The 27,605-nt window shown below is 41.1% G+C and overlaps 3 protein-coding genes across 6 annotated transcripts; 2 read left to right on the top strand and 1 right to left on the bottom strand.

Annotated features, from left to right (window-relative positions):
• Positions 1-48: 48 nt before the first annotated feature.
• oscp1a (organic solute carrier partner 1a) lies at positions 49-14,370 on the bottom strand. 3 transcript variants are annotated; one of them, XM_074687423.1, is made up of 10 exons: positions 14,148-14,370; positions 3,420-3,574; positions 2,964-3,131; positions 2,720-2,800; positions 2,532-2,635; positions 1,717-1,845; positions 1,571-1,625; positions 563-714; positions 424-484; positions 49-333 (listed from the first exon to the last, which is right to left on the bottom strand). In XM_074687423.1, exons 2-10 carry the CDS (start codon positions 3,570-3,572, stop codon positions 205-207), a joined length of 1,032 nt encoding a protein of 343 aa, XP_074543524.1. In that variant the 5' UTR covers positions 3,573-3,574; positions 14,148-14,370; the 3' UTR covers positions 49-204. The 3 variants fall into 3 exon arrangements, with proteins under 3 accessions (XP_074543524.1, XP_074543523.1, XP_074543526.1); XM_074687422.1 differs by lacking the exon at positions 3,420-3,574; XM_074687425.1 differs by lacking the exons at positions 2,964-3,131; positions 3,420-3,574.
• LOC141803226 (uncharacterized) lies at positions 4,631-12,025 on the top strand. Its single transcript, XM_074687187.1, has 7 exons — positions 4,631-4,795; positions 5,040-5,104; positions 6,145-6,294; positions 7,400-8,089; positions 8,342-8,926; positions 8,972-10,584; positions 10,653-12,025. The coding sequence occupies exons 1-7, from the start codon at positions 4,631-4,633 to the stop codon at positions 12,023-12,025; spliced, it is 4,641 nt and encodes a 1,546-aa protein (XP_074543288.1).
• On the top strand, positions 13,993-27,605 carry zc3h12ab (zinc finger CCCH-type containing 12Ab). Of its 2 annotated transcripts, none has more exons than XM_074687421.1 (6): positions 13,993-14,127; positions 15,212-15,758; positions 22,830-22,969; positions 24,435-24,669; positions 24,748-24,848; positions 25,148-27,605. In XM_074687421.1, the coding sequence occupies exons 2-6, from the start codon at positions 15,247-15,249 to the stop codon at positions 26,050-26,052; spliced, it is 1,893 nt and encodes a 630-aa protein (XP_074543522.1). In that variant the 5' UTR covers positions 13,993-14,127; positions 15,212-15,246; the 3' UTR covers positions 26,053-27,605. The 2 variants fall into 2 exon arrangements, with proteins under 2 accessions (XP_074543522.1, XP_074543521.1); XM_074687420.1 differs by having other exon boundaries at positions 15,173-15,758.

The raw sequence follows: 27,605 nt of genomic DNA, 5'->3' as shown, positions 1-27,605 counted from the left end.
GTCCAAATTATACATTATTTTACTTTGATAGAATAGTAAAAGTGCTTAACTAACTCAATAAATAACTGAATAAATTTGACAGAGTTCAAAACTCACAGTGACAGACAACAGGATTTTCCTTTAAGTAAAGACTAATCCAGAGTGAGGCAGAGAAGTTGATACAGTAAATTTATCAGAAGGTCTCGTAAAAACTACCCAACAGAGTCAGAGGTGGTCCATCATAGCCAGCAGGTCGTCTCCTTTACTGCTACTGCTGCCAGGATTGTCAGACTGCTCCTCTCCTTCTGTAAACTGTCCAGCTATTTCAGCCAGTTGAGTGGCAACCTGTTCATCCTGGATCAGACGCAGAAAAATGTCAGGAATACACTTTCAGAGTCTTTCCTCTGTCACAAAGTTTCTTATATCTACTCATCCATACTGTACCTGCATTGCCTGAATGTTTATCACTCCAAACAATGGCTCTCCAGCTCCCCCTGCTGTCCTCCTGTCCACAAAAGCAAAGCCATATTATTTACATTAGCTGACTGACAACTGGTAAAGTTAAGAAAACAGGATCACTCACGCCTCTTCCTCCTCCTCTTCTTGATCCGAGGTAAACAGGTTGATCCTAAAAACAGGTTCAGGTTTGGGTGTGTTCTCGGCCTTCATGCTGCCCATCAGGCGAGCCAGCTGGTTCAGCTCCTCTTTGGCGAGGAGGTTCGGGGTGTCGTCTGTCTGGATAGAGGTACAAAGAGGGGTCAAAGTAACACCAAAAACTGGAAGGAGTTAAATGACAGGTAGTTTCTACTAAAAGTAAAAGTTTCAAATAAAAAGCTCACTAAAAGATTTAGACAACAAAGCAAAAAAGGCAATTGCTTTAAAGATTAAGGTGCTAGCTGAGCAGAAAAATGACCCCTTGTTTTTATTAACTATAGTTGGCTGAAGCCTTTACATCTTCATTTCACTGATAAATGTTTATATCAACCCCTTACAGTGCAGCGTTTTCATTGAACATTATAGTTTGCGATTGAATAACAATTTAAAAAAAAATCATTTTCTGCTGAAATTAAGTGGATTCAGTTAAGAAATATAGATTTTTAATGACATCTAATTGATGTGAAGGTAAATATTGGATTAAGAGGCAAAGTGTCAGCTGCTGTTTAGGTGCACGCTTGAAAAACTTACCCAAAATAAATGACTTTAAGATGCACACTGTAAATCACTTTCAAATAACATAGGCTACACAAATTCTTCACTTTATGTAATGAAGAGGTCACCTTAGTATTCAGGTGTGCCAGTTAGCATCCACAGCTCATAAAACAACAACCTTGGCTAACCTAAATTTCTCCTGTCAATCAAACACTTCAAGATGTTGGTCCTGCAGCAGAACAGAGGCTGTAAATCTTTCATGTGGCCCATTATTAAGCCGCACCTCTGCATCGATACCAAAGAGATGCTGTGCAAACAAAACATTCTCAGCAACAACCAGAAAGCCAGTGTGAAGCAGGTTACAGCTGTCAGTGCTGCTCTCCTGTGTAATGGGAATAAAGCAGCTGTAAGGTGGAGAGAAATGAAAATCATGGTTTAGTACCTTGACAGAGGAAGCTTTGGATGTGTGTGTCTCCTCTGGATGGTTCACATTATACCTTAAAATCATGAAACACAACAAACTCCAGGTTATCTCCTCATTCAGTTGTCTCTAAGTGCACATAATTCAGCAGCAAACAGCCGTCATACATATTCAGCCCCAGTCTGATGACTCTGTCTCCATGCAGCTCAAACGATCCCTCCCTGATGGGGCTGGAGTAACATCCTCCTGTGGGGAACTCGCTTCGTTTCACTTCTTTCCCTTTTTCATCAAACATCCTGCAGAGACAGGAAACAGATGATGAAACTCTGGAAATTTGAGTTGGTAAAACTATTAGAAAGTTTAAAATGAGGCCATGGCAGCTTGTCTGCAGAGTGCTGAGTCAAACTTCTGCAGAAAGAGCAGCTGCTAACAGGGGTCATGGGTTTATTTGGCGGTGTATTCATATTTTTTAAGCCTCTCGTGTTTTCATTGTCTTTTAAGTGAGTTTAAATGTTAAGATGTGGGCATTTTACTGCTTTTTTGTGTGTTTTTTTATCAGCTTTGTTTTATTTTCCATTTTGTGTGTGTTCAAATATTCTACTACTTTTTTAAATGTGTTTTTTGATTTTCACACAACTCAAGGAGCCACCTGACTTGAAACCAACATCTTCATGGAGACAGGAGTTTCTGTGACACATATTTTGCAAATGTTTCCAGTCAATTTAAAGAGGTATCCCACAGACAACAGAAACTTTGACCTCTTTGTGGTACTTACAGGAAACTGAAGGGGTTTAAACGCTATGTTGGCACACAAGAAAAACAACATGGTAACCATATTTGTGAAAAAGGAAAAAAAATTGAATTAAGTCGTCAAAAAGACCCAGTACAAAGAAGATATTTGACCCTGTAAGACCCAGTTTTCAGAGATTTCAAACATCAAAACAGATGAAATTTAATGTTGTGTTATTCATCAGCTGCCTACCTAATAAGCCCTGGAACCTCCATCCCATGAGGCACCGGGCCTGACGCGGTCAGAACAAAGCGACCGTTTGGATTCTGAACCTTACTTTTCATGAAGAGCGACACCTGAGACGAGAATAAAGCAGTTTAAGTTGTTATAAAAACATCTGATTTGAACAGAGAAATGAATGAATAGGCAGAATGACTCACTCGAACATGGCTGTCTTGTAAAAATATGAGCAGCGTTTGTCGTAACAGCTGGAATTCACCCTCTGATAACGATGTGTAAACCTGCAGCAGGGAGAAACAGAAACAGGTCACACAGGATGGAGGCTATATAAACAGGTGACACAAACTGACAGCTGAACCCAGACTCACTAAATGTACAGACTGTCTTTACAACACTTCAAGGGAACATTTCAACACAAGCTATTCATCAGAGCTCAGACTGCACCTCAATGATTTTCCTGTGTGCTTCATCCACTTGATTCAGAGCCATGGGAGTTTCCTTTACCAGTTCTCTGATGCTATCTATGTGGTTGTATGAGATGAGCAGCAAGTCTTTGGGCCGTGGACAAAGGAAGACTTGATATTTGAATGCCATGATCATGAGCTCGTAAAGCTACAAGAGACAGACAGAAAATATCATGTAATCAGCCCAGCAAACTAAAGCAGATGGAGTGAGTAGAAAGATAATATAGAACATAACAGGAGTACTACGCAGCTTCACAATATTCTGACAATTTTTAAGAATTTATATTCCCAGAGCAATGAGGGCAAGATTAGATTAGCTTAACTCCACAAAAGTATCCCCTAAAAAATGTTGTGTATCAATTTCACAACTGATCTGACTTGATCCTGACTCACCCAAAAGGATTTTTCACATCCTTTCCTGCGACCTTGAACTTACCCTGTCCATGCTAGCCGGGTTCAGCCTCATGATTGAGGCGTGTGCTAAACGAGTTAGCACAGTTTTCAGTGTCCTGTGAGAATACAGCTGCTGAGGCTTGAGGAGTTCATCCATGAAGGATTTATTGAACATGGTGCCAACAATGTCGTTCATAACTAGAAACAAACAAATAATTAAAAACGTGAACAAGCAATTAAAAAATAAAAACAGATCAGATGGATAGATACATATTTGGAGACTACATTTTTTCTTCACTATCATCAGTTACAGTAAGACAAGTAAGCAAATCTAGCTTTAGCTAGCCAAAGAGACAGCTAAGATTAGCTTACATTTTAAAAAGAGTTTGCTTGAGCTACCAGGTAAGCTGTCTTCTTTTTATTTATTTATTTATTTTTCTCTGTTCTGGCATTTCTTTTAGAAGTAGCTTGCTTCAGTTAGCCAAAGAGAAAGCTAGCTATGGCCAGCTAACATTTCAGAAGTATCTTGCTTAAGCTAGCCTTTGAGCTTTTTTCTTTTCTACAAAGATTTGAATATTTATCATTTTTTGGTTGCACCACTTGTTGAAAAGTTGAAAATAGCATTAATGTACTTTAAAGTAATGTTTATTATTTTATCTGTTTAGGTTGTATGTTCCCAGAACAACTTACAAGCAAACCATTGACTTTCCTGTGGACACTATGAAAAGTGGCTGAGCATTAGCATGCTAAAGTATGGCATGAATACCTCTTTTTCTGTCATACTCTGACCACACTCCTTCATGCAGGTAGGGTTTCCAGGAAGGAAAAGAAAGAGAAAGAGACTCATCATTCAGGGAGTTGCACATGGTGGAATGCAATGCATAAGTTCAGTTCATAATCTGATGTCTGTCAGCTACAGCTGTTAGGAGGAGGAATGACTTGGGGCTAAACACGTACACACCTAACAAGCCTGTCATTCTATTTACCGCTACCTTTCTCTGAATTGTCCTCAGACGTGTTGTGAGCTCGCAGGCGCTGGTCCAATATGTAAAGCATCTCTCCACCCAGATTAATGAAAACCAGCGGGAGAGTTCTCACAGACATCTTGCCAAAGCAAATAAGGGATTAACTCCTATAGGTAAACGCTGGTGCAGAAGTATACTTTACACACAACTTAGCCCCTCGCAGGTCAGAAGCCTTCTTGTCATTTCAAAGACACTATCTAACTGAGTCTGCTGTAATAACAAATCGTCCATGTTAGAGTCTTATCTGATCCTGCTTCTGCAGATAACCTGCAGGACTAAGATGCAACAGGTGGCCAAGAAGAGGATCAGCCAAGGCCACACACAAGCTTATTGGCCGGAACAGGAAGACGTGTCAGCATGGTGCACCCAACCACAGAGGGACAACAACTACAGTGTATGAAGATATGTTCATTTTCTGGTAAAAGACAGCCAAAACTATAGAAAACCACAAGATTTTCTGATTTATGGACCAATTTGTGATAATCCAAATAGCGGTGCATACAAGAATCAAGGCCTTAGAGACCAAATAATTAAATCTACACCAATGTGTGCACAAAACACTCCATCTTTCCGAGGTAACTATAAAAAACTCATTAGAAATCTGTTTTAACTTTGTGATATAACATCCTCCTCCCAAGATTTCGAAACCAACCTTCAGGGATTTGTACCAGTTCTGTCACAGGAGAATTAGCGAGGTTGAGAGGTGATTTTGGCAGGTAAAGCATGGCTTTATCCAGTTCACTCCAGAGTGGAGTTGAGGTCAAGTGTCCGAGTATGGTACAGTTTTCCCACAGAGAACTCTGAAATCTGTTAGTTTATGGACACAACTTTGCACAGAGGTGCAGTTTTACCTTGATACACAAAGAGCATTTCAAAAAGGGCTCCAGGAAAATGGATCCATCTGTAAGATCACTGCAGAATGATTTCCTGCTGGACTTATAAGGAGTTAGATGAGTGATTGATGCCATTTTCTATATGTATGGTAATAATGAAGCTGCTCTCTCAAGCAGATTAAAGAGCTTAGCACAAACTGCAGTCTGACTTCTGAGTGATTACATTTCTTTAGGAAGTCAGTGTGCCTAGTCATGAAATAGTCCCACCAAAACCTCTCTGTAGCTCAACACAAAGAATAGCCCCTAACTCAGTGTTACCATGGCTCTTCTGTAGCCGCTTTTTACAGCCTAAACTGTTATGATATGCAGCACTTTTACAATGGCCCCGTTTCGTTTTGTCTTTTATTACCATACTCTTCCTTCCATTGCAAACACAAGATTGCAGATTAAAAACATGCAAATGAAAGTTTATCTTTATACTCACAGCCACACTAGCTCTGTGCAACGCAGACAACTGCCTGTTTCTCACTCATGTCTACATGTAAAGGCTTTGGGAGGTTTATGAAACATTTAACAAACTGAAAAAGTTGGGAAAAAGATATAAAAAACGTCTTGAGGGGAGAGCTGAATAGATTTCGATTGAAAGCACTGGACTAAAGACTTATCAGGAAACCATCAATGGAGATTAACCATTACATCTGGCTTCTCACTTTGTAAGTTGAACTTAATCTTTATAAAAGTGTTGTGCTATAAACCTCTTTAACCACTTAACATCTTCTGCAAAACACAACGTGGCAAAAGTGTGTAGCTTACTTAAACATATATGTAATTGGTTTCCCTTTATTTGAGTGATGCTGAAAATTTCAAAGCAGTATTTCATGAAGTGATTTTCGTGTCTGTCCCCCACCAGAGTGGCCTCTTGTTCTGGTTCATGGACAGGTTTCAATGACAACCCAGCCTTAGATACCAACTTTTACAACCAGAACTGGATGAAGTCCATACTTGATGAGACTCCAGTATCTGCTATCCCCATTCCTGGAACCCATGACAGCTCATCGATGTATGGAGGACCACTTCTTCAATGTCAAGTTTGGACACTAGAGCAGCAACTTAATGCAGGAATAAGATACTTTGATATCCATGCTACTCCCTGGTTGCCTTCCTATAAGCACATGTATGTGCGAAACAGCCACTGGCTGCTTGTGAAAGCAATCCAATTTGATAAGGTGCTGAAGATCATTTTCAATTTCTTAAATGCCCATAGGGGTGAGACAGTGCTGTTAAAGGTGACACTCCATGGACTTGGTAAAGGCAATTTGGTAGAACTCCTGGATAAAACAATTGAAAAGTTCAAAAAAAGAATATGGACTGAGTGGTCGGTACCAAACATGAAACAGGCAAGAGGCAAGATTGTTTTCCTGCGGAGTGAAACATACCACGTGGGGGCAATAAATCACCAATCATTCTTCTTTGAATATAAAAAACTTAAAAATGTTGAGGACAAAATAGGAAAAATCAAGCCGCTCATCTGTAAACATCACATTGTTCTGACTGGCGAATCTGCAACATCCAATCCTGCAACATTAGCTAAGAAAATAAATGTGGAGATTTATGACTTTGTTGATCAACATCAAAAGAGCTCCTCACATCCAGGCTGCTTAGGTGTCTTCAGCATGGACTTCCCCAGTACTGATATCATTGAAAAAATTATTCAAACCCCACCATGCAGTTGTGGGGGCAGAGGTGGGGGTGAAGAATGGGGAGATGGAGAGGGCAAATCTCTAGCATCAACAACACAGGGCTCAAAGAATTTAGAACATACAACTTCTGTGCAAGAACCTGGACCAACAGAGGAACCAGAACCAACAACTTCTACCCAGGAAGGAGAAACAACACCAGCACAAGAACCAACAACATCTGAGCAAGGACCTAAAACAACACAAGCACCAGAACCCACAACTTCTCCCCAGGAAACTCCTACCCAGGAAGGAGAAACAACACCAGCACCAGAACCTACAACTTCTACCCAGGAAGGAGAAACAACACCAGCACCAGAACCAACAACATCTGAGCAAGAACCTGAAACAACACAAGCATCCGAACCCACAACTTCTCCACAGGATATAGAAACCACACCAGCACCAGAACCCACAACTTCTACCCAGGAAGGAGAAACCACACAAGCACCAGAACCAACAACTTCCCCCCAGGGAGGAGAAACAACACCAGTACCAGGACCCACAACTTCTCCTCAGGAAGGAGAAACAACACCAGCACCAGAACCAACTACATCTGAGCAAGAACCTGAAACAACACCAGCACCAGAACCAACAATTTCCCCCCAGGACGGAGAAACAACACCAGCACCAGAACCAACAACTTCTGAGCAAGGATCTGAAACAACACAAGCACCAGAACCCACAACTTCTCCCCAGGACGGAGAAACAACACAAGCACCAGAACCAACATCTGACCAAGGACCTGAAACCACACAAGCAGCAGAACCCACAACTTCTCCCCAGGAAGCAGAAACAACACCAGCACCAGAACCGACATCATCTGACCAAGGACTTGAAACAACACAAGGACCAGAACCCACAACTTCTCCCCAGGACAGAGAAACAACACCAGCACCAGAACCAACAACTTCTACCCAGGAAGGAGAAACAACACCAGCACCAGAACCAACAACATCTGAGCAAGGACCTGAAACAACACAAGCACCAGAACCTTCAACTTCTCCCCAGGACGGAGAAACAACACCAGCACCAGAACCAACAACTTCTACCCAGGAGGGAGAAACAACACCAGCACAAGAACCAACAACATCTGAGCAAGGACCTGAAACAACACAAGTACCAGAACCCACAACTTCTCCCCAGGAAGCAGAAACAACACAAGCACCAGAACCAACAACATCTGACCAAGGACCTGAAACAACACAAGCAGCAGAACCCACAACTTCTCCCAGGGATAGAGAAACAACACCAGCACCAGAACCAACAACATTTGAGCAAGGACCTGAAACAACACATGCACCAGAACCCACAACTTCTCCCCAGGACAGAGAAATAACACCAGCACCAGAACCCACAACTTCTCCCCAGGACAGAGAAACAACACCAGCACCAGAACCCACAACTTCTCCCCAGGAAGGAGAAACAACACCAGCACCAGAACCAACAACTTCTCCCCAGGAAGGAGAAACAACACAAGCACCAGAACCTACCACTTCTCCCCGGGAAGCAGAAACAACACAAGCACCAGAACCAACAACATCTGAGCAAGGACCTCAAACCACACAAGCACCAGAACCCACAACTTCTCCCCAGGAAGCAGAAACAACACCAGCACCAGAACCAACAACATCTGACCAAGGACCTGAAACCACACAAGCAGCAGAACCCACAACTTCTCCCCAGGAAGCAGAAACAACACCAGCACCAGAGCCAACATCATCTGACCAAGGACTTGAAACAACACAAGGACCAGAACCCACAATTTCACCCCAGGACAGAGAAACAACACCAGCACCAGAACCAACAACTTCTACCCAGGAAGGAGAAACAACACCAGCACAAGAACCCACAACTTCTCCCCAGGAAGCAGAAACAACACCAGCACCAGAACCAACAACATCTGTGCAAAAACCGGAAACAACACCAGCACCAAAACCCACAAATTCTCCCCAGGTAGGAGAAACAACACCAGCACCAGAACCTTCAACTTCTACCCAGGAAGGAGAAACAACACCAGCACAAGAACCAACAACATCTGAGCAAGGACCTGAAACAACACAAGCACCAGAACCAACAACTTCTCCCCAGGACAGAGAAACAACACCAGCACCAGAACCCACAACTTCTCCCCAGGAAGGAGAAACAACACAAGCACCAGAACCAACAACATCTGAGCAAGGACCTCAAACAACACAAGCAGCAGAACCCACAACTTCTCCCCAGGAAGCAGAAACAACACCAGCACCAGAACCAACATCTGACCAAGGACCTGAAACCACACAAGCAGCAGAACCCACAACTTCTCCCCAGGAAGCAGAAACAACACCAGCACCAGAACCAACATCATCTGACCAAGGACCTGAAACAACACAAGCACCAGAACCAACAACTTCTCCCCAGGAAGCAGAAACAACACAAGCACCAGAACCAACAACATCTGACCAAGGACCTGGAACAACACAAGCACCAGAACCTACAACTTCCCCCCAGGAAGCAGAAACAACACAAGCACAAGAACCAACAACATCTGAGCAAGGACCTGAAACAACACAAGCACCAGAACCAACAACTTCTTCCCAGGAAGCAGAAACAACACCAGCACCAGAACCCACAACTTCTACCCAGGAAGGAGAAACAACACCAGCACAAGAACCAACAACATCTGAGCATGGACCTGAAACAACACAAGCACCAGAACCAACAACTTCCCCCCAGGAAGCAGAAACAACACAAGCACCAGAACCAACAACATCTGAGCAAGGACCTGAAACAACACACGCACCAGAACCAACAACTTCTCCCCAGGACAGAGAAACAACACCAGCACCAGAACCTACAACTTCTCCCCGGGAAGCAGAAACAACACCAGCACCAGAACCGACATCATCTGACCAAGGACTTGAAACAACACAGGCACCAGAACCCACAACTTCTCCCCTGGAAGGAGAAACAACACCAGCACCAGAACCAACAACATCTGACCAAGGACCTGAAACCACACAAGCAGCAGAACCCACAACTTCACCCCAGGACGGAGAAACAACAACAGCACCAGAACCAACAACATCTGAGCAAGGACCTGAAACCACACAAGCAGCAGAACCCACAACTTCACCCCAGGACGGAGAAACAACAACAGCACCAGAACCAACAACATCTGAGCAAGGACCTGAAACAACAAAAGCATCAGAACCCACAACTTCTCCCCAGGAAGCAGAAACAACACCAGCACCAGAACCAACATCATCTGACCAAGGACTTGAAACAACACAAGGACCAGAACCCACAACTTCTCCCCAGGACAGAGAAACAACACCAGCACCAGAACCAACAACATCTGAGCAAGGACCTGAAACAACAAAAGCATCAGAACCCACAACTTCTCCCCAGGACAGAGAAACAACACCAGCACCAGAACCAACAACATCTGACCAAGGACCTGAAACCACACAAGCAGCAGAACCCACAACTTCTCTCCAGGAAGCAGAAACAACACCAGCACCAGAACCAACATCATCTTACCAAGGACTTGAAACAACACAAGGACCAGAACCCACAACTTCTCCCCAGGACAGAGAAACAACACCAGCACCAGAACCAACAACATCTGAGCAAGGACCTGAAACAACACAAGCACCAGAACCTACATTTTCTCCCCAGGACGGAGAAACAACACCAGCACCAGAACCTACAACTTCTCCCCAGGACAGAGAAACAACACCAGCACTAGAACCCACAACTTCTACCCAGGAAGGAGAAACAACACCAGCACAAGAACCAACAACATCTGAGCAAGGACCTGAAACAACACAAGCACCAGAACCAACAACTTCTCCCCTGGAAGCAGAAACAACACAAGCACCAGAACCAACAACATCTGACAAAGGACCTCAAACCACACAAGCAGCAGAACCCACAACTTCTCCCCAGGACAGAGAAACAACACCAGCACCAGAACCAACAACTTCTTCCCAGGAAGGAGAAACAACACCAGCACCAGAACCCACAACTTCTACCCAGGAAGGAGAAACAACACCAGCACAAGAACCAACAACATCTGACCAAGGACCTGAAACAACACAAGCACCAGAACCAACAACTTCCCCCCAAGAAGCAGAAACAACACAAGCACCAGAACCAACAACATCTGACCAAGGACCTGAAACCACACAAGCAGCAGAACACACAACTTCACCCCAGGACGGAGATACAACAACAGCACCAGAACCCACAACTTCTCCACAGGAAGGAGAAACAACACAAGCACAAGAACCAACAACTTCTACCCAGGAAGGAGAAACAACACCAGCACAAGAACCAACAACAGCGGAGCAAGGACCTGAAACCACACAAGCACCAGAACCCACAAGATCTGTGCAAGAACCTGAAACAACACAAGCAGCAGAACCCACAACTTCTCCCCAGGAAGGAGAAACAACACCAGCACCAGAACCAACAACATCTGTGCAAGAACCGGAAACAACACCAGCACCAGAACCCACAGTTTCTCCCCAGGTAGGAGAAACTACACCAGCACCAGAACCAACAACTTCTCCCCAGGAAGGAGAAACCACACCAGCACCAGAACCCACAACTTCAACTCAGGAAGCAGAAACCTCACCAGCACCAGAACCAACAACATCTGTGCAAAAACCTGAAACAACACCAGCACCAGAGCCAATTCCACCTGTGCTTCCACCTCGATCAACAGAAGCACCAGAGTCTTCAACTACTACCCATGTGACAGGACCCTTATCAGAACCAGAACCAATACCATCTGTGCTTCCACCTCGATCAACAGAAGTGACAGAGTCCTCTACAAGTCATTTGATATATTCGGATAAAACCACAAAGGAATCCCACAAGGCAAGCCAAGATGAACATCCAGATAAACCCACAGCAGAAGACCACAAATCATACCCAATTATTCCACCAGCTTCATTCTCAACAGATATTCCTGGCTTACATCCTCCAGTGCTCCCCAACATTCCCCCCATAATAGAGCACAAGCTACAACCACCATGGAGGAGGCGTAATTGCCATCGAGGGTAGTCAAAGAAAGAAAGAGATGCATAACCAAAGTGAATTTAATATCCTCTCAAATTATTCAACAAAAATTTGGAACAGCGGTCTCAAATCTCAAAATAAATTGTTAAAAAACAATATTCTTGTATTTGTTATTGTTTTTATTTATTTACCTCATGTTATATTTGAAAGAGTTATCAGTCATTGACAGTTAGGGTTCCTTTTAGACCTTGGCTATAGTTTCTTGCTATCTTGATAAAGGGATTTATGTTTTCTCTGATGATGGGATAATTTATCTCTTAATCCCAACAAAACAAATTTCATTTTCTTGAGACACTTTTGTAAAATTCAGTGAGTTGATTACTATCATTAGCCAAAACACAGCATGACAGAGATAAGTAAAGCCTTTCCTGTATTGTTTTGTGCCCCTTATCAAGTAGTAAAAGCACAAATGAACACTGAAATTGGCTTCTGTTACTTCTGGAGCTACCCTCAAGCAGACACATGAAATGCATAAAACATGGACATAGTCTCCCCGACGTCACCTGTCTGTTTCTGAAACGGAAAATAAAGCAAATTGGGAATCCTGGCCATATTGGAAGTGACAAGGGCTTTGTGTATGGCTATAGGGCACCTGTCAGTCATGTGACCTGAGCTGTGCCTCTGATTGGGCAAGCTTGCGATCTTCATATCCTCTAAACCACCAAGTTAGAAAAAATTTCACCCCCTGTGCAGTGTGTGCTGATAGTAAACTTAACAATTCAGACAGTGGACTTTTTTTTTTTTTTGAGCCAGGCTGTAAATAGGTTAATTTGTGCTTTGAAAACGGCTTTTTTTGGCTTGGTGTGTATGTGACTTCTGATACTTCTGGAGCCAGCCTCAAGCAAACACTCGAGAAACAGCAGATTTTAGCACTTCCGTATTGTCTCGTATTCTTAGACCGGAGGTCACCGCTTGTCTTGATATCATAGCAAAACAGTTTCATTATCCTCCAAACATCCGACGTCGGAGCGACATGCAGATCATGTCAGTATTGGGTCGGTCCATTGAAGACCATATCTAGACATCAGAGCAACGTGCAAAATAGGTACAAATTTTGACGTCTGAATCTAACTTTTGGACGTTGTAATGACGTTCAGCATTTGGACGTCATTCGCAGACAAAATCTAGACGTCAATGAGACGTTCAAAATGGATCCAAACATTTTAGACGTTAATCTGACCTCCATACAACGTCCAAAAAATGTAATAAAAACTTTCATTCTGCACGTTCAGGAGACCTGAGTTGGACGTCGAAAATTGTGTTAAATATCGGTCTTTGTCAGTGACGTCATCTACAAGCCCCTGCCGCCATTTTGGTGGGTAAACGGATGTAAACAATAGAGGTTAACAATAGAGGTAAACGGAGAGGCAGTGAGGAGCTCTACGATTTTACACAATGGTAAAACTAAAAAAACAAAAGCCAAACGAGCGAAAACCTTATCGAGATAAGCTGACAAAAGATGCCAGAGAAAGATATTTTTTAAAATTTCAACAAATAACAGTATTAATCGGTGAATTAAGATGCACGGCGGCATTTGCGGATGTGACGTCACCTGACAATGACCGATACATAATTTCAACGTCACATTGCGCATCTTAAGATAAAAGGGAAAATAAGTTTAAATCCCTTGAAAAAACAAGCAAACTGAAATTAACAGCTACTTCGGTAAAACAAAAGTAATTATGACCTTTTAGGGCTTCCATACAGAACTACCTTTTCTGTACACTAATGACTTGTAGTGCAAGTGTTTTTCAGCAGTAGAGCGACTTTTTCTGGAGGTTTTTAGTTCAAAGAGTCAGCTTTTTATATCCTTCACGGTGACAGAACGTTGACAGACAATCGGCTCATCAGAGGCGTGTTCAGGTTGTATTTATTTACCGGAGGCTCGACGACATGTGACTCGCCCTAACCTCCGCGTTGGTGGGATGATTGCTGATGACAAGAAAAGGAAAAACCCAACTTCCTCATCACACCGGCTCAAAACTCAAACAGAAGCCTGTCGTCGGCTCAGTCATCGGCTGTGAGCTCTACAAGCACTTTAACCACGACAAAGGAGGTCCAACGGCTCAGCAAGGAGGCTGTTTGAGGTAAGTCTGTCTCTTTTTACCTGTTTGTTGGAGTCCAGGAAGGAGCGGCGTTTCAGGGAGACTTCTGGCTTCATTTCCCTCCAGAAAAGTTCAAACCGGCTGAGTAATAACGTATAGTCATTCCCGCAGCCGTGAAACGAGGATTTTGTTGTCTTCGTACACATTTCTGAAACTTTGGGAAAAGATTCGGAAAAATTATTCTCCCTATCACTGTTCGGCCAACATTTCTGAGTTTCAGTCATAAACGAGTTTTTAATGTCGTAACCCTGGTCGTTCAATGAAAGTGTTAGTTAATAAATATGACGCAAAGACTCAGTTAACCTGTGAATTAGCAGATGAGTTATCACGGTCGGTTGATATTGATCGTCACAGTACTGTCAGTATTATATTAAAATAATTTATTGTAAATAAAACAACATAAGTTAAATACTTTGAAGCCCTAAAAGTTGCTTTCTAATTCATGGTGTTTTTTTTTATAATGTCATTAGTAAGACAGATTTATCAAACAGCATTCTGCAAAGCAAGGTTACAAAGTGCTTTACAAAATAAAACAGAAAAATAACAGAGAAATAAAAGAGAAATGTGGGGAGGACAGGATTTGAGCTAATACAAAAGAAATCAGAAGATTTAAAAACAATGAAAGGTAAAAATAAATAAATAAATAAATAAATAACACCACCAGATTGAGGAAATAAAACACAAGACAAAATAAAAGAAATAAAAAATTTAAAAAAACTGATCAGAGAGACAAATACCCTCAAATTTTATTCTTAGGATTAATAAAACAATGCATTTTTTTGGGTTATCATATCTTGAATGGATATAACCATTGTAGCATTGGACTACAAGAACAAAAAAGTAACATATTTTTACTATGGAGAGAAGAAATAGGTTGTTTCAGACAAAATAAAATGTGATAAAATGTGTAAGATCCAGAAAATTTAACGAATACTTCACAGGGTGTTCAAATTGGAAACAGGTATTGCTAATTTTTTCAATGTCATTAGTAATGAAATTAGTAATTTGCTGCAACTCTGTGTTTCAGGATAACAAACGTATCACAGCTGAAGTTTCCTTCAAACAGGGAGATTATGACCAGCCTTTACGGGCCAAGGAGAGATGAATACTGAAGTTACTGCCTTCCTGTCTGCACATCCATGGAGTAAAAACACGTACACCTCCTCTCTGAACCACCCTGACTTCTCTGCATGGAGCCTCCCTTCACTCCTCACCGCTCCAAACTCCTTCAGTCCCTCCTGTAAACAAATGTATCCCAGTGAAGCCGACTCCTCCTCAGACCCCCAGCACCAAGCAGACCTGGAGACTCAGCTGGACTTCTTCCACAAGCTCGGGTACTCCACGGCTCAGGTTCAGGCTGTTCAGCAGAAGTTTGGCCCCAGTGTGGACACAGATAAAGTCCTTGGTGAGCTGGTTAGGATTGGGGCCAGCCGGGAGGCCAAGCAGGGGCCGGTGACTACCATGTCGGTGCTGGTGCCCAAAGGGGACATGCAGGCTGGGGGTCCCACAATGCGGCTTCCACTTACTGCTTCGTCTCCTCAGAGAGAAGAGAGCGAAGAGGACGAAGACGCTCTCAGACCTGTTGTGATCGACGGGAGCAATGTGGCCATGAGGTGAGAAACTAAAGCCAAAACAGAATCATTAATGAGAAGTGTGACTTTTTTTTTTCACTATATCTCATTCAATGGATGACAAATTAGAGATAAAAAGGTAAAATCAAAATTAACTTGCAGGGAGTACAAGGGTTTTATTTAGAGAAAAACCTTGTGATAAAAAATTAGAAGTGAACAGAAAAAAAATTGGACAACCTGTGAAATTTTCTAGGGGTAGGTTTGCAAGAAAGAAATTAAAACTTGCTGAAAAACTAAAATTTTCCAAAAATTTTGAAGTCACAAATATGAAACATCAAAGAGCATCCTTCTCTATAACACTTTAAACTTTTGACTGCAAAACAAATATCAGAATTCAATACTTTTCTCTGTTTTCTTTGTCCAAGAGTTTCAATTCTTTATAAATTTATGACTTAGGAAGCAGATATTCTCTGCACATCGTTTTTTGAAATTATCATCTGCAGCTTAGTTGTTTACTGTTTTTTTTAGCTTATTATTGTTTTAATTTTTAGGGCTTTTATCAGAAAGGAAAAACAGGGGTCAGAAATCTGCCGTGGTTAGGAATCAAAGAAGTGACTGCTGGGATTAAGAATATAGTCCCAATACATGGGGCGCATACTTGAAATGCCAAGCCAGTGGTGCCCATTAACTTGACTTTAAAGAAAGAAGTTTATGTCAGAGGAATTTCAAGACTGTACTTTCAGGTGTGTTTTATGATCCTGTAGATCAACTACGTTGGAAAACAGAAAGAAGATTAATAATGTGTACTGTAATTTAAAGCCCTTAAAGAAAAAGGAACTCTTTGGGTTTCGGTCGACTTTTATTTAGCTCATTTAGACATGGTATTTATTTTACTTTCTTATAGGGTTTAACTAATAAATCAATCTGTTTACTAATCATGTGAAATAATTAACAGGCTAATTGGACAATAGTGATCCTTGTTTCAGCCCTCTTTGTACACCAACTGCCTCGGGACAGGCTGAGTAGTGTCAAGTGACGTCCTTTGTAACTTTATTTGGCTAGGAAAAACACTGCAAGTGTTTGTTTGTTGTGATTTGCATTTTAGAGTCATAGTCAGTAATGTCACCTGAAGAATGAATTTCAGGTCACACGCTCTCACACGTGTTCGGTGTCCTATGAAGCTAGCTTTGTGCTTGCAATTACTTGTACACTCACAGTGACTCACTGACACAAACCTCACCAGTGAAAGTAGCATCACAACAAACATGACCGGTCTACAGGTAATTAATATCACCTCATGTCACCTGATTAGTCACCCTGAGTTTGTTTAGCAGGACAACTCCCTCTTTCTGCTGGCAATACCTGTCTTAAAGATATGTTGCTTCTTGCAGCGCTGACACAGGATTATCTGATGCATCTTTATTTGCATCGTTATATGGTTAGCTAGTTTAATTTTTAAGAGCCTTCATTGCACAAACAAGGGACAAACATTTTTGTTTAGCAGCACAGTGTCATTAGCATTAGCAGCAAGTTCAACATGAACACATTAGCTTAATGAAAGCAAAATATTCTACTAAGACAACTCTGTAAAAGAATTGTGTCCTTTAGAAATATTTCTTGCTCAAACTTTTTGATTTATTTGATTTATTATAATATGGATGGCTTTCCTGCACCACCACCACCAATTTTACAAAGTGAAGCCAAAATACAGCTGAAATCAGTGCTGGCATGTTGGCATTTTGATGTGTTTTGGACAGGCACATGTAACAAAACAAGCATTTATTTTACTGATAGAATGTCAGAGGAGCCTCAGGTTGGTACAGATTTTGTAAATTTCTCTCTGTGACTTTTCTTCTTTAATTATCTGGAAAAAATGCTAGGGACCTATCTTTTTACTAAGCATGTCTTGATAAAAGATATGGCTTCACTGAGGGGAGATGTTGTGCTGTTGTTGTAGTCTTTCTCTACCTCTAAATGGAACATGCAAGCTAGTTGGTTCGATACTAGAGGATATGTAGCTACACTATAGCCGTGGACCCAGCTTTCCACCGTTAGGGATGGGTACCTTCCACATTTGAAATGGTCCAGATAAAGTACCTAATTCGGTATCCATCCCTAGCCATTGTAGACCACAAAGATTGAGTTGTGTTGAGACTTGGTTTGGTCTACAGAGGATTCAACTGCGGTCACAAAGCTAAAAAATAAATGCATTGATCTTTGAGTGAATAACACAAACATCACCAACATTTCCAAAATAGTCTCAAGGATGTAGCTTGATATTGTGTTGAAACCATAGACTGTATATAGAGTGGACAGTGTGGCTCCGCCATTTATCATTGTACGGTTTTGAAGCCAAAATTCCTCCGTCACAGGCGCAGCCATTGTAGCAGTTTGCAGCCAGAGTCAGCGCAGCAGAGACTGTGATGGATTCTGGGAGAATCTGAGTGGAGCTTGGTGACAAAAATGATAATTATTTCTTTTTCTTTCGAGAGTCTAATCACTTTCTGACTCTACCTCCCAGCATATTTTACAATCCTCGAAAAAAATACACAAGAACAGCAGCTGTCAATCATCGTTAAACATTGCATAAAGCCTCGTTTTTAACCTTGTATAACTAATGAAAATGAAACTTTTCAGAAAGAAGAGAACTTGGATACAAGACAGCCAAATAATATCTTCAAATTACCACAACAATCGGACATGAGAAACATTTTTAGAGGTGTAATCATTTTTTAAAGTTTGACCACAGCCCATCTGGAATGACTGGAAACCTTAAACCTATACTGCAGCCAGCCACCAGGGGGAGCAGTTTTTGTGAGACCTCACTTCGAGCCGAGCAAGCGGACGTCCATTTTTTTTACAGTCTATGGTTGAAACCAAATTCTGTCATTTAACATTGAATAACCTCTTTGTTTTGAGTGGCAAAATTATGTCATGTTTGGCTACGAAGGATGCTATTGTTGTATCCTCCACAGCACAGGATTTAGAGAAGGGGTTTAAGTTGTTGGAATACTGGGGAATCAAAACGCTGAGGCCAACTTAACATTTTTTTCAATTGTCAAATTTTTCTATGTGAACAGTTTGGCTGGTGCCATGTTTTTTAATTTAAAGCCAGTGTGATGTGTTTTCAGGCAGCTATGAATAGTCTAAACTGTTACTTAAATCTCCATTTGAGCGACAACAGCCAACCAGACCATAAGGATAAAGATAAACTATTACTTCAAAGATTATTTTGATTCAGAAAAACTGCTGCTTCTGCAACTAACAGGAGCTTTAAGGCAACTTAAGGTCTGACTCTAGACAAAAGGACAAATGTGAAGAACTTATGGCTCTCTGCTAGACTTTATTCAGTTGCTGAGTCAACAATGCATTACCAAGTGAAATTTACTCTCTGTCTTAAATTTTGACAGAAGTTCGCCTTTAAATCTTGAGCAAACATTCAAACAAACATGCTGTCTAATGTGCAGCTGGTCTTTAGACACTAAGGCAGCCCATTGTTAGGAACTGTCGCTAAGACATTTTGAGACCAACAGGTTCATAACTTAGAAGGATATATTTCTAAATACACGTGTTTGATATCGCTTTACATCCAAACTCTCTGACATATCATTGCTAATTAAAATGTTCAGCTAGCTCCGACATGTTGTGACTCATTAACTTGGAGTGGCGGGGACAGAGTGTCCTTAAAAAGGGGTTGATTATTTTGCAACATGTGTGAACAGGAATAAAACAGCATAAGGAAAAAGCTATATTAGCTTGAGAACAAGTTACTTAGAGCAAGAAATGAAAGATGTAAGGCTAATAACAGCATGCTAACATGCTAACAAGCTCTTGCATGAGGAGTTAATAAAGGAGAATGGGTTTGGCAGGGTCATAAATTTTGATGTATTGATGCTATGAGATAAAGACCAGAGGTCTTTACTGTGGTTAAAATTCATCCTGAGGGAAACACGACAAACCTTAGTGGTTAAATAGTTTCAGCTAATCAGGAAACGCGGCATGAGCGAGGGATGGGTACCTTTCACATTTGAAACAATGTGGTACCGATGCCCGGTACCTGGCAATCGATACCAATACTTGGCACTTTTTTGTGTTTATGTGGTAAAAAATAACAGTTTGTTTAATAATTAAATGTATTTTTTCATTCAGTGTATTTATTCTTCAATACATAACCGTATAATGCTGTGTTCAAGTCCAGCATGGAAAATCTACTCTTCCACTTCCTCACAGTCGCGAGGAATGAGTCGACTCTGAAAGGACGGTTCATTGTTAATGTTGTGTTACTCTAAGGACATCTACGCCTCAACCCAACCGTCTTTAACTTCGCTGGCGGCACCAAGCAGCGAGAGCACCAAGGCCTCTCCCTCCCTGTCAGATTCAGAGAGTGACTGACTTAACACCTGAGCAGGAGCTTGTTATGTGCTCAGCTTTTCAGCACCACTTAGACTGATTTATTGACAACAATTCAAGTGAGCTCTGCCTCTGGATACACTTGACCTTTTCCCTCATTCACCTCCTCACACCCAGACAAGCACACACAGTTGGAAAATGGGTGAGAGAGCGAGACAGCAAAAAGTACAGTGTGCAAACTCGGAGAGAACACACCCCTCTGTCCTCTTGCCTTTCCCAGTCAGGCGCGCCCGTTCAGGCACGTTGCAGACAGGCAGCTTGAGTATGCAAATCAGCGCACGTACGTATGTGGGTGCCTTGTTTCCTTGAAATCAATACTTCTTATGGAGAAAGATTTAAATTAAGAAACAGGCCTGACGGCATTTCACACCCCGGCTCTCTAATTAGCTTTCTGCTTCCTTTGTTTTGTCACCTGTCCGGACTTAAAAGTTGGCAAAACCAACATGCCCTCGAGGCCTCTGAGCGCTGACAAATGTCATATTTTCAACAGCTCTGCAATTGTAAATATGTACAGGCGGTGTGTTAATGTCCTCAGGTTAAATGTTTGCTGCTCGTACTGATTTGAGAAAGACAGCTCATTTTGGTGAATCACTGAAAAAAGCTTTGTTTAAGGGTAAGGAATCAAAATCAGCAATTAAAACAGCTTTTTCTAAGTAGCTGTCTTCAGAAGAGAGCCTGGAGAAAAATAAATTAAAGGGGAAACATCAGTTTTAGGTCAGACGTCGTGGAGACATATGTAACCTGATACAGGTTTGGATAGATGACATTTGAAAAATGAGCTCTCCCAGAAATCCCCACGAGCTTCCTTAGAAAGAAACTGTTGTACTCAAAACTCCCGGAAAACCTGACTTATTTTTTGAGTCTGGTTCCTCCTGAGTTTCTCTCTGTTAGAAGGAAGTTTTTCTTGCCAAATGCTCTAAAGGTCTCTACACACACAATGGGGGGTTAAGATGTAATAATGCTCTTTGGCTTGTCTTAATATTGGGTCTCTGTTCATCATGATATAACATTGACTGGTTTAGATCTATTAATGATTTTGGAAAGCATTTTTAGCTAATGTTGATTGAAACTATATTTTCTTTAAAAATTACACTAGAAATTGGGTGGCTAGAATGGGTGGGTTAAAATATTGATGAATCATTGCATCGAAATATTTCCTTACCCAATTCAATGTTGATTCAGCAAATCCTCTGAGTCGATTCATCTCCTGGCAAGTTAGGGGGACTGTGTGTGTTATTTGCTTTGTATGGACGAGGGCCACCAGAGACCAAACAACAAAAAATGGCAGAAACAGCATAAAGCCAGATCTTTTGGCTTTAAAGTATGACATTTGGGTTGTTTAATTGCATACCACATATGTTCACATGGGGCAGGAAATCGATATCTGAGGCATTTAAATCAATACTAAATCGAATCGAATAGAAACGAAACGAATCGAATGGAATCGAATGGCGAGGTTCTTGGCAATACCCAGCCTTACTAGAAATAAACAAATAAAAAATAACGAAGCTTTACAGGAAATGTATTAAGATTTTAATTCCTTTAAATAGTAGAAGGCCTGCTTTTTTATGCTAGCTGAGTTAGCATTCTGACCAGTTTTTAAATTTCCTGTAAAGTTATTACTGTACTACTAGAATAAAAGCATTATTCCCCCCCAAAATTAACTATGCTATAACTGCTACCCAGGCTAGCCGCTTACCTCTTGTGTTTCTGGTCTTTGCGCTAAGCTAGTTGTCTCCTGGCTTTGAGTTGTTATGAAAAACAAAATCATGTATGAGAGAAAAATTGATCTCTTTCTTGACACAGATTTCATTGATAAAGACAGTAGTTTAGAAATGTATAATACCACCTGTCATGCAATTTAGGTAACTGTTCAGCATCATAAAGAGCATTAGCTCAGACTCGTCTTTTAAAGAGTAATTACCTGTAACTTGGTCAAATGTATCATAAATGACTGTAATTTGTCAATCAAAAAATAATTATGAGCGTTGCTTTTTTTAATAGATTATTTGAAAGTGCATTTGAAAATTTATGGATGACAGCAGTAATTGTAATTTAGCACTGAAGATATAATTTTGATGAAAGAGCTTGCACTTCCTTGTGGATTAACTGATTAATTTAGGGCAGCACTGGCAAAAACCTTACACTGGGTGGAAGTCTAATAAATTTGTTAAGCGCTGTTTGTTGTCACATCATTATTCTTCAAGCTCCAAAGACAAAAATAGGGCATCATGAAGATTCTGGATAACCAGAATAAGTGTGCTTATAGCACTGGAAGATTAAAGACACTTTTCTCTCTCAATGGCATATAATGTTGGCTTCTTTTGGTATTTCCTGGTCAAAGTCTGGTCAAAAAATAAAAGGAAGCCTGTGCTTTTTAAAGATGAGAGTATCAGAGGGTTCACATTTTTATGATATTGAATTTGGACTTGATACATTTCAGACTTTTTTTTGTTGGCAGCCCATCAAGCAACATGCCAAGTTAGTTTGGACAGTAAAATCATAGACATTTTTTTTTTAAATTTCCTGGTGTATTATAAGAATCATTGCCCTCACTGTGAGACAAATGTGCTTTTGTGTGTTTAAAGGAAAAGATCTGTGACGGTGTTTATAAAAGACACCCTGCTTATCATTCTTTTCTTTGAAGTGTGACTAATTTCCATTTCCTCATCCATTTCTCATGTCTTTCGTTCTTTCTTTCAGCCACGGGAACAAGGAAGTTTTCTCCTGTCTGGGGATCCAGCTGTCAGTAAACTTCTTTCTGGAGAGAGGTCACACTGAAATCACCGTGTTTGTTCCCTCGTGGAGGAAGGAGCAGCCCCGACCAGATGTTCCCATCACAGGTAGTAAAAAAGGAAAATGTCACTCATAGTTTTAAGGTTTCAAGTTTCCTGCTTGGCCTGAATGTGTGGAGAAGAGTGGATTTATTTCCTTAAATCAGGGAATTGTGGTCGAAGTCACAAAAACACTTGCAGGTCTTGCATCTCATAGTGAAGTTTTTTCCCATTGATTGACAAACCAAAGCTAAATTTAAAGGAGCTGGCTGCTCTGAAGCAACTGCTGAGTCTCACATTAAGCTCTGTTACTCAAAACTGGAAATACCCCATGGAGGCTTTTCTTTCCAAATGCTGAATAAATAAAAAAGTTTATCAGTAATCTTTGTGGCTGTAGCACAAAGGTTTAAGGCGGAGGGTTTTTTCCAGTGGTTTGTGATACCAAAAGATAATCATTAAAAACTGCAATTGTGTGATTCTGACACGCCTTTGGCCTATATTTGGATTTTTTTCACAGCACAGTGCTTGTTTGCTTTTCGTCTGCGAGCAGATTGCTGGTGCTGATAAACTGTTTTGTTGCAGTGAAACTTTTAGAGCCATTGGTTGATAATTAACCTTTTTGAATCTGTCTTCTGGGAAAAACCCACATTAATGATGCAAATGTTGCTTCCTGTCTTGTGATGTGGCTTCATTTTTTTAATGATTTACCAGAAAGGAAAGATAAAACGCCCAAGATTTGACATTTCAATGAATTATCACAGATATTTTCAGCTCTCTTCTGGTTAACAGTTACATAACGTGCACATCCCAGCAGCATGGCGTCACTGTTTGGGTTCAATCTACATGACTTTATTCACAAACGCTAGCAAAAAAGTAGGGCTGGGGGAAAAAATCAGAAGTCGATAAATCAGGATTTTTGTCAGAAAATCAATTTTTTACAAAAAAATTAAATTCTCCATTTCAGACTTTGTTTATAAACTGAATTGGAAAAAAGTTACCACTTTTCTCCAGCAGAGGGTGATGTGACTCACGTGATCTGCGGTTTATGGAAAAATATGGCTCTTCATATAGTCTGTAGACATTATTATCCTTTAACTTTTTCACATGGTCTGGTGTTAAAAAAGCAAACTAAAAAATCACAAATATTGTAATTGTAATCACGAGAATAGCATATCATCCCAACCCTAAAAATAAAGGATGTACCAGTTTTCAATGGCAGATTGGTTTGGGGGTTTTATTTCTTAAGTTCCATTCAGAGAAAAAATCTTTGATAGGGCAAAATTTTTCATATATTATAAAATTGAGAAAAAGACAAAAATAAATTTTTGGTGGAATTGAAAATTATTGAATTGTTATTTGAAATACTGGTATCAGTATCGGTGTTGGTATCACCCCTGATTTTACAACTGGTAAGTGGACTGCACTACTTAGGTAGGGAAAATAATTTGTTTCTATCGCCTCCAAGTGGTCAAAATGATCTGTTTTTGTGGATAACGTGAATAATTTCTGAAGTGCCTCTTTCCTGTGTTTTAAGATCAGCACATTCTCCGAGACCTGGAGAAGAGGAAGATCCTGGTCTTCACTCCATCGCGTCGTGTCGCAGGTAAACGGGTTGTCTGTAATGACGACTGCTTCATCGTCAAGGAGGCGTACGAGTCCGACGGCATCATCGTCTCCAACGACATGTACCGTGACCTGCAGGTTGAAAAGCCAAACTGGAAGCGGTTCATCGAGGAGAGGCTGTTGATGTACTCCTTTGTCAATAACAAGTAAGTTCTACTAGAGCTTTTCTTGCTCCAAGGGAGGTTGAACATATTTTTTAAAGTGAGAATTTCACCCCGTGTCAGGTTCATGCCACCTGATGATCCCCTGGGTCGCCATGGACCAACCCTGGAGAACTTCCTGCGGAGGTTTCCAAAGAACCAGAAAAGAAAGCCCTGCCCCTATGGTGAGAAAACTGCTGCATTAGACATTTTTTGTGTTAGCTTTCAAGCATTTCCTGGCCAACTCAAGTTGTTTATAGTATTTCACAATACACAAGGAAAAGTATAAACCCTGTTTCCACTTCATGCTCTGTTTTATAGGAACGTTTTTGTCTTCCTAATTATTTTTTCAAAGCAGTCATTGTTAATTCTGCAAAGATTTTCAGTATAAGCATGTTAGCTTGCTAATATTAGCATAAGGCTCTGGACTTCGAATTTGTGTAACCCTGATCAGTAATTCTAAAATCTTCTGTTTTTCTTCCAGGAAAGAAATGTACGTATGGAATCAAATGTAAATTTCACCACCCCGAGCGAACCAACCACTCCAACCGCTCCGTTGCTGATGAGCTCCGGGATTCTGCTAGGCAACCCTCCACCACCCAGAAACAATCCTCATCTCGTCTCAGTCCAGTTCCTGGTCAGAGCCTCTTACTGGTGGAGGATATGGCAAAGAAACTGACTCTAGTATCTGAAAGTGGCTCCTTAAAGAAAGATCATAAACATGAATCTCAGAAGGGGAGTCATCGTTCTGGAAAGAGGTCCGCATCAAGGAAGGAAAAGACCACGCACAAGTCTGATCAGAGCTCACTGAGACTTAGTGGGTCTCATGAGCAGCTGGACTCTGGTTTAGGCTCTATAGACAGTCAGCCAATGGAGGCTCCATGGAGTACTTGTGATAAAAAGTATGGAAGCCCTCAGCACCCTCATGGAGTAAGACAGCAGTACCGTGCACCTTGCAGCTGCTGCTCTCATAGCCCTGTTCCAAGGGGGACCACACAGACTTTCCAGCACTACAGCTCCGATATGATCCCCTACGGTCTGCCTCCTTACTCCAGCTACGGGACCTATCCAGTTAGCATACCTGCGTACAGCACACCAACCGATTTCCAGCACAGCAGAGTCCATGGCCAACAGCAGCAGTACTGGTCAGATCCATTTGGGGCTCATCCTGTAGTGGGCTGTAACTCCCACTGGGAGCCTCCTCAGGGGAAACAACCGAGTCCCGGTGACGTTGGCGATGAGAGACAAGTGGTCCGTAAAAAGCTCCTCGCTATCTTCAGTGCTCACCTGGTAGACACAGCTATGGACATGTTTCCTCAGCAGTTGGATCCACAGAGACTTGTTGCTGAGATCCTCGTCCTGCAGAGTCAGGACAGATCGCTGAGATAAAATGTCAAGGAACCCACATCTTTCTACGGAAAGACTACAAAGACACGTGTGTAAGTGTTTTTCGGTAATGTGGTATCCACCTCAATTATATGATGTTTTTGAATACTGTGGAAACATAAGTGTCATCATGTGGCCTCCTTTAGTCCCAAATGTCACATTTAGGGCAAGAAGTTCAAAACCATCAAACAGTATTTCACCCCAACCATTAGCCAACAGCTAATGTTAGCTAATGCTAGCAACCTGTTTCTTACTTCTTACCCTGTGAACCAGGACTCATGTTTTAGACTCTTAGATGAGCTGCATGACAACATAGAAAAGATGTTAGCCTCTTGCTAACGGTAATGCTAGCTAGGAAGTGGTTTAAGGCTAACGTTAGCTGTTGTTAAGTGCTAGCTTAGTGGTTACCACTCGTGCCAACTTGAGTCAAAAATTGACTTTCCCTTTTTGTAGCTCTTTCAAAAGAAAGCTAATGGTTTAATTAGATGGGAAATTGGATGATACTTATGTTAGCACTCTGTAACTTAAGCTAAAAGCTTATCAAGTATGAGTTTTTCCAAAAATTGCAGTTTTAGTTCCTATTTAGGGGTCATCAGTCGTGCTTTTTTTAACGATTTAAGTCTGAAAATGACTTTCCCTTTGTGTAGCACTTTCAAAACTAAGCTAACGGTTAGATTAGCCGTGTAGATGATGGATGCTTACATTAACGCTTGGCTAACAGCCTATCAAATATGTTGTTTTTCTTCAAATAATTTAGTTTTTGTTCCAATTTCTCATAAATTGGGACATCTTTAATCGAACCTAGTTGTCAGATACTGTAATTTAAAAAAAAACTTTTTCACCTGGAACTTAGCACTTAAACATTTACCATCATCTAGCTTCTAACCCTGAGGGTGACGTCAGAGGAAAATAGCCAAAGTGTAGCACCTGTAGCTCATACAAATTGTATCGTTATTTAAAGGGATAAAACAGGTGGATTTTAAAGCCACCTACTCTTAAAGGGGTAACACCCTGAAACTCATTAGTTGCTGACGCTGTCCAATCAGGTGCAGTCTTATACAATCACAGGTCAGTCGTAAAACCTGTTTTTATGATGCTTACTTTTATTTGATGCTGTCATAGAGATAATAATTTAATTGTATGTCGTTAGTTTTTATTAAGAGGAGTTGTTGCCGTATATAAAAAGCTTTTGTGTCATATTGGCACCGTTCATGACTTTCAGCGCCAGGTGTTGCGAAGGTGTGGGTGCATGGCTGCATCAGCCCTTCATTTAAGTGTCAGAATAAATGAGTTATGAGGCTGAATAAAACTTTATTAACTCCTTCACCACCTGTGAATATCTCACAGAAAATAACTTTAAAATGGTTGTGTAATGGTTTCCAGTATTGTTTATGTTTTTTGTGGTCATTTTTTGATACTTATCCATATTGTGATAAGTCTGAATGGACTCAGACTGTTAAGTAAAAGCTTGGACGGCATCCAAGAAGAAACACAGCTGCCAGTGAATGTGCCTCATGATTTATTTATTATGGACACTGCATGTTAACTGAAGGTTA

The sequence above is a fragment of the Halichoeres trimaculatus genome, unplaced genomic scaffold (assembly GCF_033239565.1).
Source record: "Halichoeres trimaculatus isolate MK-OKI-2021-1 unplaced genomic scaffold, fHalTri1.1 fHalTri1_scaffold_14, whole genome shotgun sequence".
Classification (NCBI taxonomy): Eukaryota; Metazoa; Chordata; class Actinopteri; order Labriformes; family Labridae; genus Halichoeres; species Halichoeres trimaculatus.
Note: the sequence above shows the minus strand (reverse complement) of the source record. Positions and strands in the feature narration are given on the sequence as shown.

What these genes read in the sequence shown, in the direction of transcription:
- LOC141803226 (XM_074687187.1), top strand. Translation starts at nt 4,631, where the DNA reads ATGTTAGAGTCTTATCTGATCCTGCTTCTGCAGATAACCTGCAGGACT. An exon ending in AGAATTAGCGAGGTTGAGAG is followed by an intron (nt 5,105 to 6,144) that starts GTGATTTTGGCA and finishes GTCCCCCACCAG; the next exon opens with AGTGGCCTCTTGTTCTGGTT. An exon ending in CCAGAACCAACAACATCTGA is followed by an intron (nt 10,585 to 10,652) that starts GCAAGGACCTGA and finishes AAACAACACCAG; the next exon opens with CACCAGAACCTACAACTTCT.
- oscp1a (XM_074687422.1), bottom strand. Translation starts at nt 14,369, where the DNA reads ATGACTGAAACTCAGAAATGTTGGCCGAACAGTGATAGGGAGAATAAT. An exon ending in CCAAAGCTTCCTCTGTCAAG is followed by an intron (nt 715 to 1,570) that starts GTACTAAACCAT and finishes ACCTCTATCCAG; the next exon opens with ACAGACGACACCCCGAACCT. An exon ending in TAAACATTCAGGCAATGCAG is followed by an intron (nt 334 to 423) that starts GTACAGTATGGA and finishes CGTCTGATCCAG; the next exon opens with GATGAACAGGTTGCCACTCA.
- zc3h12ab (XM_074687421.1), top strand. Translation starts at nt 15,247, where the DNA reads ATGAATACTGAAGTTACTGCCTTCCTGTCTGCACATCCATGGAGTAAA. An exon ending in GGGAGCAATGTGGCCATGAG is followed by an intron (nt 15,759 to 22,829) that starts GTGAGAAACTAA and finishes TCTTTCTTTCAG; the next exon opens with CCACGGGAACAAGGAAGTTT. An exon ending in AAGAAAGCCCTGCCCCTATG is followed by an intron (nt 24,849 to 25,147) that starts GTGAGAAAACTG and finishes TTTTTCTTCCAG; the next exon opens with GAAAGAAATGTACGTATGGA.